General features: G+C 61.4%; 1 protein-coding gene across 6 annotated transcripts in view; it reads left to right on the forward strand.

Annotated features, from left to right (window-relative positions):
- SH2B3 (SH2B adaptor protein 3) overlaps positions 1–10,885 on the forward strand; it is a 69,622-nt gene extending 58,737 nt beyond the window's left edge. For 5 of the 6 annotated variants that reach the window (XM_059713371.1, XM_059713368.1, XM_059713372.1 and 2 more), the window contains exons 3-9: positions 147–248; positions 1,256–1,347; positions 2,374–2,468; positions 3,576–3,695; positions 3,887–4,101; positions 4,607–4,769; positions 6,691–10,885. In XM_059713371.1, coding sequence (XP_059569354.1) covers positions 147–248; positions 1,256–1,347; positions 2,374–2,468; positions 3,576–3,695; positions 3,887–4,101; positions 4,607–4,769; positions 6,691–6,995 — 1,092 coding nt within the window. In that variant the 3' untranslated portion in view covers positions 6,996–10,885. The remainder of the gene's footprint in view (positions 1–146; positions 249–1,255; positions 1,348–2,373; positions 2,469–3,575; positions 3,696–3,886; positions 4,102–4,606; positions 4,770–6,690) is intronic. The other variant, XM_019486820.2, reaches the window with a different exon arrangement.
- Positions 10,886–11,202: the final 317 nt, after the last annotated feature.

The following is an 11,202-nucleotide window of genomic DNA, read 5'->3' on the forward strand; positions in this document are numbered from 1 at the left end:
CAGGGCACTGAGGGCTTCGTTGGCAGCATCCGCTTGCACCAGAGCCCGAAGCTGGGTGGGCGCAGGGGGTTCACAGCTCCAAGCACGAAGCTCGGTCTTAGCTTTTTCTGCTAACGCGCTCTTTGCCCCTCTGCTTCCCCCTCCAGAGCTCCAGACCAAAGCTGCACACGACCTGTTCTGCCATCCAGGAGGTCCGCCGCTGCACCCGCCTGGAGATGCCCGACAACTTCAACACCTTTGTCCTTAAGGTAGGACTTGCCATCCCTCCTAGGCCGTGGGAGAAGGGTAGGGGGCAAGAGGCTGCTGCCCTCCCTGGTGCCTCAGCTTGCCTGGCCCAGGCCATGCCCTTTGCCTTGCCTGGGCCCAGCCCTTGACCTCCCTTTGTCCCAACAGCCAGCGCGCCCCAGCCGCCCCGCTGGTGTCAGTGCCCCCCATCATGGCACATGTCCACGGAGGCTCTCGCGCCAAATTTCACTTCCTCTTCTCCCCGCAGCGAGGAGCAGCTCCAGTTTGGGCTCAGCCCTCTCGGTGGCGCGGCTCTGGCGCGTGACGGAGCCGGGGGCACGGTCTCAGGCAGGGGGCAAGAGTCCTGGAGACCTAAGCCCACCCTGCAGGGAGCCAGCACAAGACCCCGGCCTGCGTGTGGGGGGCACGGTTAGGTCCCCTTTGCTTCATCTCCCCTGATGCGCTGCCCGGGACGGCCGTCTCCCTCCAGGGCCTTGCATTCGTGGCCTCGTGCCCAGGCACCTGGCAGCACGAGACCACCTGCCCGGGCTCTGCGGGCCAGCGGAGGTTGGGAGCAGCTGCCTCCGGCGGCCATGCCGAGACACGCAGGCTGCTCCCTTCCCCAAGCGTCCGGGGGAGAACCGCCGCCTGCGTCACATCTCCAGCCCTGCAGCCCTCGCGAGGGGCCGGGGGAGAGAGGAGAGCGAGTTCCCCTGGGAAGTCTGCGGCCGGATCTCCTCGCCCTTCACAGCAGCCTCCTTCCTGCCTCTGCCCCCCTCGCAGCCGTTCCCTAGACCGCGGCGGAGGCACGTGAGGCCCCAGCGAGGAGGGAAGAGGAAGCTGCGAGGCAGAGGGAAGAGCGGAGAGGGAACTCCCTGGGGCCGGGGAGAGGCGCAGAGGGAAGCGAGACTGCGGCCGGTTCTCAGAAGCCCCACGGAAACCCCCTCCTCCGCAGCGGGCCCTGGCGGCGCGGGCTGGGCAGGGCGGCTGCCGTGGTGGCCGTCAACCTCTCCCCTTCTCCCCTGCCCAGGTGAGCAATGCCACGGACGTGATCTTTGAGGCCGGGGACGAGCAGCAGCTGGTTTCCTGGACAGCAGAAATCAAAGACTGCCTGAGCCGAGGGTAAGGAGGAGCCGGAGCTGCGCCAGCCACGGCCTGGCCCCCGTGTCGGCAAAGTCCGCCCGCCGCTAACCACGCGCCCACCGTGGCCGTGATCCCAGCCTTGGCCCAGTGCCTGCGGCAGGCCGCGTCCCTGCAGCGCAGCACGTGCCCGGGGAGAGCTGTGGGTGTGCCCAGGCCACGGCACGAGGGCTTCGGGGCACCAGCTCTTGGTTCCCAGGCCTCCACATCCCCACCGGTCGCTTGGGGCAGAGACCCCCGGTTTTCCAGCATGGAGGCAGCCTGGCCCTGTTCCCACAGCCTGGGAAGCCAGGGGCCAGGCTGTCGCTACCCTCCGGAGAACGGGGAAGGAGGCATCCAGCCCGCTCGAGTGGGGCCATGGACCAGGCCCCGGGGAGGGAGCAACAGCAGGCCCGGCCAGCCCACGGGCTTCAGCTATCACCAGCTTTTCGTGCAATCGAAATCCCCAGCAGCATGTCCTCCCCGGGCCCCAATGCGATTCCCTCTGCTCCCGCCGCCCCGGCTGGGCTCCCTCACTTCCATGAATTCGGAGCTGCTTCCGGCCAGGTCTCCTGAGAGGCTAACGCAGCTCGGCTTGGGGCAGTGCTGATGTTCCCCCGCTTCCCCCACTCGGCACGGGACAGGGTTGCCTGCCCCGGGCCGCTCTCTGGCCTGCACGGCCGTGGCCGTAAGTGCACAGACGGGGCGTCCAGCCGGGCTCGTGGCTTCTTGCAGGGCAGGGTTGAGGCTGGAAGGCCCCTGGCCCAGCAGCCTGGACCCGGAGGGTGTCCCTGACTGGGTCCCGGAGCCCTGTGCCGGAAGAGCTGGGGTTGATGGGGAACCGGGATGCCCATGGAGGCTCCTGGTGTTCCTCCTCCTCTCCAGCTCCCAAGCTCAGCTCCAGCAACCCCAGCACGTCCCCCTTCCCTCGGTGTTGCCCTTGGGCATGGAGGGTGCTTGCCCCTGCCATGTTGCAGCCGGCTCTGCCTGGGTGCAGCGGTGACAGCGCTCTCCGATTCCTCCCCGTAGGTCGGACGCAGCCGACGTAGAGTCGCTCCCGGGCCAGCACCCCGATGCCCTGGCGTCCAGCCCCGCGACCAGCAGCACCGACTCCCTTAACCAAGGTGAGCGCCCCGCGCGGCACCACGGCTCTGCTCGGCCCAGAGGAGGAAGGGAAGGACGGCCTTGAGGATGAGGCGGGAGATCGCACTGTGCTCCGTTTTCCCCGCGCCTGCTTGCTCCAAGGGAGCACTTTGCGGGGGGCAGTCTCACCGGCCTGGCAGCCAGGGCAGGGCGCACTCCTCGTAGGTGCCCCAAGCCCAAAGGTGATGGAGGGGGGGAACAGGCCGGCCGTGCCAAAGGGCAGACGTGGCTCTGTGGCCTCTCCCCAGACAGGCTGCAAGGCCCAGCCACCAGCCTGCCCGCGCTGGGCGCGAGGGGGCCTGCACTGCACTCGTCTCCTTGAGAAGTGCCCTCTCTCTAAGGCCGGTCTCCGTCCGGAGTTGCGGGTGCAGGAGGTGATAACAGGAGGAGACAAAGCCACGGCTCTCTCGTGGCAGGGGTGGTGCAGACCGCTCACAAGAGACGGGCCCTGCCCCGAGGTGCTTGTAAGGACAGCAGATGGGGGCCCGGGCCCGGAAGGGGCAACAGGCTTGCAATAGGCAGGGCAAGGTTGCCCAGCACGCGGGTCCAGGGCCGGGCAGCCTCCAAAGCCAGTGTCCGGACAGCAAAGCAAGCGTGCAAATGGCATGCTGGTGAGCGCGGCCAGGTGGGGAGCAGAGCGTGCGCGGTGAGGGCCAGGCCGGGTGCGCACGGGGCAGTGGCCTGCAGATGGTGGGGAGCACCGGGCAGCACAGGGCAGGCCTCACATGCACTAGACCATCAGGGCGGACGTCACCCAGGCGGAGCTGCGACAGGGTGGAGGCTGTGCCGAGCGACCGAAGGACGGGTACCTGCAGGGAGCTTGTGCTGACGCCCAGCAGGAAGCCCTGGGGCCAGGCACCATGAGGGTGCTGGTCCTGCCATCACACGCTATCGCTATCAAGGCTGGCTTCCAGGAGCCTGGGCAGGGCTGCACCGGGGGAAGGCTCCAGGTTGCCTCTTGGTTTCTGTTGCCAAGAAATCAGTCCCCGGCCTGCCCTTTCCTGTAAAGAGGAACTGGGCTGACCTGGCCTCAGGTTGCGTCGCCAGGAAACCAGGCGGTTACTGATAGCCTTTGCGCTTGGTTTCAGTCTCACGCAGCGCCCGGGCCCCGCGGCGCGCGGCTCCAAAGCAGAAGTGGCCGGTGACTGGGTTAAAGAGCGTGGCCGGGCTCAGCAAAGCCACGCACACGAGGCGTGGGGAAGAGTCTGGTGCGTGCCGCTCGCGGCCGGCTCCCCTTCCCGCAGACGTGCCACGTGGCAGCTGAGGAGCCGGGGATGGCAGAGAAGCGGCCTCATCGTCCTTCGTGGCTGCTACGGAGTTCGCACAGACGTTCCCCCCCCCCCCTCCCCTCCCTGCAGCCCCACAGGTCCTGACACATCTCCCTCTCTCCTCCCTCCAGGGGCCGTGCCCTGTGCGCCCCCCGAGCCACCCTGCCAGAAAGCCGACCATTTCCTATCGTCCTACCCCTGGTTCCACGGGCCCATCTCTCGTGTCAAGGCTGCCCACCTCGTTCAGCTGCAGGGGCCGGAAGGCCACGGGGTTTTCCTCGTTCGACAGAGCGAAACCCGCAGGGGGGAATACGTCCTCACCTTCAACTTTCAGGGAAGAGCGAAGGTACGGTCTGGGCCCAGGGGTGTGTGGGGGTCCCCTCTTTGGCCTGAGCTTGCTCCCCGAGCTGGACGAGAGGAGCAAAGCACTGCCCGGCCGGCCTCAGGTGCAGCTCGGACCGCATGCCCCCCTGCCTTGTGCCCTAGCAGAAGGGGGATTTTTTTACCCCAAGGCCCCCGTTTCCACATGGGGAGCAGGCTGGTGGGCTCCGGAGGTGCCTCTGCCGCTCCCAGCACCTGAGGAAGCAGAGCCAGGCACGTGCTGGGCCTCCCCGGGTCACGGCCACCGCAGGGACTGCCCCGGAGGGCTCTGAAGTGGGGCTGAGGCTGTGATATACAGAGCAGCCCTTGGGGACGGAGGAGACCCTGTTCTGATTACACGGGGTCCCTAGGGGCCAGCATGAAGCCCCCCAGCACTGTGGGGGCCCAGGCGGGGCTTTCCCATCAGGGCAGGGCCCATCGCCCCGCCAGCTCCAAGCGAGACGCTGACGGTGCCCTCCTTCCCCTGACAGCACCTGCGGCTCTCATTGACCGAGCGAGGACAGTGCCGCGTGCAGCACCTCCACTTCACCTCCATCGGGGACATGCTTGCCCATTTCCAGCGCTATCCCATCCCCCTGGAGTCCGGCGCTGCCTGCAACGTCAAGCTCTCCAGCTACGTCCCTCTCTCCCAAGGTACAGGGGGCCTGGGGACCGCGGCCGGGACCGGGGGATGTTCCCACGGGGCAGGCGCTGAGCAGCAGGCAGGAATTGCCCTCGAAGGCATCGGCCGTAGCGTAGCATTGTGTCAGTGCGGCTGCCGAGAGGAAGCAGGGCCGAGGCCAGCAGCCAGCAAAGGCAGGGGAGTGCGGGGAGGGCCGGCCCCTGCCTCCAGGCCTTCGCTGCCGTAAGTCGGAGCAGGGCGAAGGCAGCTCCCGCCGTGGCCTCCAGCGTGGAGCTCTGCAGGAAAGCAGTGCAACTCCTGGCTGCGAGACTTGTGAGGAAGAGAATGACAAACTCTCAGGGTCCCCCGGCCACCGGGCCTCAGCCTTGCACTGGTGTCCCCAAGGCCAGGCCTGGGGAACTGCAGTACTGACCTACAGCCCCAGCCGCGGGGCGGCTGCTCCAGCAGCAGTGGTGCTTCCCCACTTAGGACTGAGGATGGGCCCAGGCCCTAGGGAGGGCCCGGCGTGCGACGTCCCAGCGCTGGCCTTGACTCGCGAGCCATGCAGCTGACCCAGTTAGAGCGCCAGCGGGGAGGCAGAGAGCCTGCTCCCCTCCACACCCCGCGGCTCTGGTCCCAGCTCTGGGGAGGTGGAGGCTGGAAACCCATAACATGAGCCCTAAACTGGGCTGCTCTGAGCCCTGCTTCCTGTGGCCACGGGACAGTCTGCTCCCAGCAGTCTCCTCTCCCCCTGCTGATCGCTGCCTGCAGCGGGGGCTTGCAACAAAAAAGCCCCAAGCTCAGCATTGTCCTGTTCCTCTCCGAATCGCACACGCGCACCTGCCAAGGACGGGGGAGGCTTGGAAACAGTTTTGCCATCCAGGCTGTGTTTCCAGGTGGAAAGCCACCATGCAGCACCTCCAATGGCCTGGGCCTATGCTCCAGCCCAGCCCATGGCCCTGGGTGGCTGGTGCACAGTGGGAGGCTGCAGACTTATTGCTGCAGGCTGGGGGGATGCGGGAGGGCACAGGTAGACGGGTGCCCCGCTCTGGGGAACAGAGGTGACAAGCCAGAGCATCCCTGCCCAGCAGCTCAGGTGGGGCTAGAGCCCAAGATCTTCAAGTCCAGCCCTCAGCTCATGCGACTGGCTCTTGCCTTCGTTTCCACCTGGGTTTCAAGCCCCAAGAACCGGCCGTGCTGCCTCTGCAGTGGTTCAGTAGGACTGGGCTCAGGGATGGCAGAGCTGAGCCAGGCAACCCTGCGGGCGCATGGCAGGAAGGAGGCCACAGAGGTGGTGCAGAGGGTGTGCGCTCTCCCTCCCTCCTGGCATAGGGTGGAGGGAAGTGCCTCGTTACCTCCTCCGCTGTAGCTTTAGGACCCACCAGACTGTCCCTGCCTGCACAGCCCGCTCTGGGAAGGGGCAGGGGAGTTTTGGGCACAGGCAGGTGCAGGGGCAGGTGCACTTGCCCCAGGCCTATGGGCCACAACAGGAAGCACCTACCCAGAGCTGGAGCAGGCGACTCTCGGGCCTCGGGCTTCCTCTCTGGAAAGGAGAAGTTGCCCCTGCTGCGGTCCGCAGGGGCCATGCGCCTGGTTCCCATCCGGTGCTCACTGAGAACAGCATGTTCCCACTTAGCGCTGCACGGCCTGAAAAAGCCTTGGTAGGGGGCACCCCCAGCCAGCCAGCGAACCGGAGCCCGCAGCTCAGCTCCCCTGCGTTGCACTTGGGGAAGCAGCCGCGGAAGGGGCCAAGAAGTAGCTGGCTCCTGCAGGCAGCTGCTGGGGAGAACGGCTTGCTGCCCCCTGCCCACCAAATAAAAGCCAGCAGGGGAAAGAAGTGCAGTGGAGAGGCAGGCAGGACGCCGGCAGCTGCTGCTCCTGGCAGGGTGAACCTGCTCCAGGAGGGCACGAGGGTCCCTGCCTGCCGTTTCACCAGTTTGGCTTCCTCCACAGCCCCTGCCTCTGCCAGCACCATCCTGCTCCCCTTCTCCATCCCCAGCTGGAGCACCGACCTCAGCCTGCCTCACATCAGCTCCTCCAGCTGCCCGCGGCTGCACGCGACTGACCACCTCCACCCCAGCTCTCAGCCTGAGCAGATCTTCCACCTGGTGCCCCCTCCGGAAGAGCTGGCGCAGAGCCTGCGCTTCAGCGAGGCAGCCCCCGTGCCCGTCGGCCTGCCCCGGACCTCTGACTACGAGCTGGACTCCCCAGGCCGGGGGCACACACGGGCCATCGACAACCAGTACACGCCGCTCTGACGGGGTGGCCGGGCGGAGGCATTTTGCAAAAGAAAGTATTTGAAACCTTGTGCCAAAATGTTTGGGGAATCGTACAGGAGACCGAAGAACTGGTGTTCTTTTCCTTCTGGTTCGGGATGGTTGCAAGGAGAGGGACTGGCCTTAGGCCTGTTCAAGGGCCCTGTTTAGACCAGCTCTCCCTCCTTACTGTTTACAGACACAGCTCCTGTTGGTTCACTGCAGCGTGAGGCTCACGGCCCCGAGCCGTTATCAGTACCGAGTATTTCAGTCACTCGCAGTCTCCTGGCCAGTTTTGACGTGGCCGAGTTCAGGAAAGCCCGAGTTACATCCGCAGGGTTGAAAGTGCTTAGACAAATTGCTGATTTGGGCCACGCAGAGGCAGGGCAGAGGCACTTCCTGCTGCTCCAAGAATGTGCTGCAGTTGCATAACAACACCCGGTTCCCTCTCTCCTCCTGGGCCAGGCACAGATCCCATTAGCAAAGGGTTTGCTCTGCAGTCCTGGAGGTGGAGAAGACGGGCTGACAGCTTGTTAACACGTTAACAAACGAGTAGCTGCAGTCACTCACTGCTACAACTGTGGCAGAAGAAACCGTTCCAGCCATTCATTAATGAAAAAGGTGAACACTAACTTCCCCCTATCGTTCCTAGAAAAATAATGTAACTGATGGGTGGAGCATGGAGACTGACATCTCTTCCTAGTCGAGCTCCACTCCAAGACCGGGAGCGATTTAAGCACAAAGCTAGTCTGGCAGAGATTTTCCAGACATTTTACCTCAAGCTGTTTCTTAAAGCACAGATTTGCTGGCCGCCCTGCTCGCTTGCTCCCCAGCTTAGCCTGCTTGAACAGCCGCCCGAGGCCTTTCCAGCTCTGCAGACGGTGCTCCGTTACTGGTTTCTCCCAGACGGATGCCACCGCTCGGCCCCGCCTGTAGATCTTGCACTACCGAGCGCTAACAGAAGCTCACATTTTTGTGCCTTACTTGGACTAAGATTAGGGTTTGGCATTTCTACATTTAGTCAGACACCGGTGATTGTACCCACCCGTTTACCTTTATACTGCTTTGGACACTGGATGGAGGCACAGCTACATGTACGTGCTTAAGGTTTATAAGCAATAAAATTGCCACTCCCGCAAGGCTCTGCAACGAGCACAGCCAGTCTGTTCCCATTCACGGTCAGGCCAACGCCTCCCGCTGCGAGGCAGCGTGACAGCAGGTCTCATGGAAAAGGAGCAGTAGAAATTAGCTGACCTGAAATGTGAACCGGGAGCAAGAGCGGAGGAGCTGGCGCACAGCTGCACAGTGCTCCGGTTAGTGGTTTCTAGGTGGTGCGCTCACGCCAAACGCACAGCCCCCACTCCAAAACGGTGCCAATCAGGGTGCAAAGAGCAGGCCCATTTAGATCAGTGATTTTCCACCATCTCTGCAACAGTTTAGGATCGATTGCCAGGCAAAGCCCACCCCAGGAAAGCAGATATAGCAGGGGCCTGAAGCCGCTACTGCAAACCTCCAAGCTTCTCTCCACTGTGCTGGTTTTGTTCAAGCAAAACAAAAGGCATTTGCTCGCCCCACTCAATGCCCCCAAGTGCCAGGAAGGACGGGCAGTGGATGCGGGGAGCTGCTGCCGCCCAGAGTGATAGGACAGCCCCGACAGGCGCCTGCAGAGCTGCAGCGATCCCAAGTCAGCATCACAGGGACCAGTTCTCCGTTTCCCCAGCCAGGCCGAAGTGCACCCTGTGCTTTCACGTCGTGCTCCAGACCACATTCACACCAAGGAGCAGTTCGGGAGAGCGTGCGAGCCTTCAGGAGCATTTCACTGCATCGGAAGTTGGCAGCGATTCCTGGGCTGAGGTTACACCTCAGCGCTTCAGAAAATCCAGCCCGTCCACACGGCTGGAACCGAGTCCTTGCGGCGGAGCAAAACCCGACACGCCCAGGCTCTTTCCAAGTCGAGCATTAAAGCTTTGTTTGCTTTACCAGGGGCAAGCTGCCCCGAACAGGCCATGGCAAAGGGACTAGCTTGACCCCACCGGAAGGGGAGTAGGAGTTTAAAAGGATGCTGTCAACCTGGAAAATCCCTGCAGTGTTTGAAGGCCGTGCACACAGGAACTCCACCCACCTTCCGCTGCTGCGACGCTCCCCACCACCACTGCCCTCGCTTGCTCAGCGAGGCATCTGAAGAGATTCAAGCCCGCAGCATCCGGCCTGGAGACCAAACGAGGCCTGGCGGCCCAGCACGTGAAGCTGTTGGTGCAGTGAGCACCCCTCACCCACCTGCCAAGGTGCAGAGTCCACTTCAGGAATTCATCTGTCAGCCAGAGAGCGTGATCATAAATTAAAATCAGGGATAAAAACTTATAGCCATTGAAATGCTGGTGACTGGTGACTTTTGGGAGGAGACTTATTGGCTTCATGGTCATTCAGGAGGGAAGGCTCCTGGCTTTAGAGAAGTGTTTGAGAGGACAAAGATCTTGATGGACATAAGCCGTGGTTCACCTTGAGACACTTAAATATGAATATTTTCCACTATAAAGCGCACAAGTGATTCTGTGCAGGGCAAGGGCTTGTCCCAGTTTTGAAGCATCCAGGACGGTTGCTTCACGCATTCACAGCCTTGCAACTCGGGCAGGCCTCCCTCCCCTTAGCCACTGGTCAGTGATGTTGGCCCCCCGGATGACCACAGCCAGGTAAACGCTGTTGCACAGGGCTGGATGGACACCTGGCTTGGCTGAAGTTGGGCGAGAGCCGAGAGCAGTTTTGGGCTCCGGGGAAGTTGCTTCCAGCATCAAGTCCAACCGGGGCTCCAAAGCACAACGCTGCCTGGGAACAGCTCTGGGTGAATGCACATGGAGCCGTGAAGGAGACTCATCCGAGCCCTTCTCTCTCAGAAGGCACCAGCATGGGACTAGCAGAAGGCCTGCTTTCACCCCAGCTGGTTACGAGTTAGTTGCATGCATCTCTCAGTGAAGACAGTGCTTAGTGCCTTGAGGATCTAGCTGTACTGCCACAAACAGGAGCTTATTTCAGCCAGTACCCTGTGAAACAGCCAGCACATGGCCAGAATACAGGCCTGTGCCCGAGTCCGATAAGGCCTTCACTGAAGTCAGCTCCCCTTATTCTCAGGACAGGACTTGCTCGTTGCAGACTGGCTCTCCAGCAGCTCCCGCACATCCTCACAGCAGGCAGGCTCTGCGGATGATGTTGCTGGCGTGTGTGTGAGGACCCATCCTGGTCTAACCCTTTAATTCCCCCCATCCTGGTAGAATGGGGCCAGCATTTAAGAGCAGGTTACCCACCCCACCGATGCTTCTGCTTCAGGGCTCTCTTCTGCAGCATGGCTCCCAGGAAAGGGTCCAGGTTCAGGGGAAGCAAAGCCAACCCCAGAGAATTAAAAGGCAGCCAGGTGGCAGGATACTTACTTGTTTCAAAGCTCTGCTCCCTCAGCAAAGTATTCAGATAATAATCTTTCTTCTGTTCCTTGCAACAAGAACACTTGTAGTTTTACACCCGACATTTGTACTTTAACACGCATGCAAGGCCGCAATCTTGACTGACAGGTTTTAATACAGTATTCTAGATTTCAAACTTAAGATGCCCTGTAATGATATAACAAGCTTAGGCAGCCAAAGCCCACAGGTATGCGAGTCGATTGTGCAGTCTACATGCTGCCTTTGTAACCCATCTGCAAATCAAGGCCAATAAGGGTTTTGTTGGAATAAGGTGCATTTGTTTAAAGCTCTACTTTTCACCAACACAGAAAATTATTCTTGTATAGCAGATTTTCTATATATTGTTTCTGTATGTACTGTACAAGTAACTTATTCTTGAATAATGCAAATTTTGCTACTATGTAAAGAATCCTGCTCTTAAACTGTTTTTAGAATTTTTCACTCTCGTCCCTTCACATTCCTACTTCTAACCTGATCTTCTCCAGAAGCAGCTCTTGTGTGTCCGCGACTGGATTAACAGCTGTTAGAAGAGCCCTGCCCCCCACCCAAACTGTTAGAAACGGAATAGCTCTCCAAGTGAAGCAAAGGTTTAACAAACCTGCCTGAACGTGCCGATCTGCTCAGGCCCCTGCTCTTCCAGGAGCACAGGCACAAGGCGTTTCACTCACTGGGGTGGATCAAAGCACCCTCTGTATTTTTAATGATACTGTGCCCCCTGCTGCTAACCAGAACCGCTTCTCTAAGTGACATCAGCCCTG

The sequence above is a fragment of the Alligator mississippiensis genome, chromosome 10 (genome assembly GCF_030867095.1).
Source record: "Alligator mississippiensis isolate rAllMis1 chromosome 10, rAllMis1, whole genome shotgun sequence".
Lineage (NCBI taxonomy): Eukaryota > Metazoa > Chordata > Crocodylia > Alligatoridae > Alligator > Alligator mississippiensis.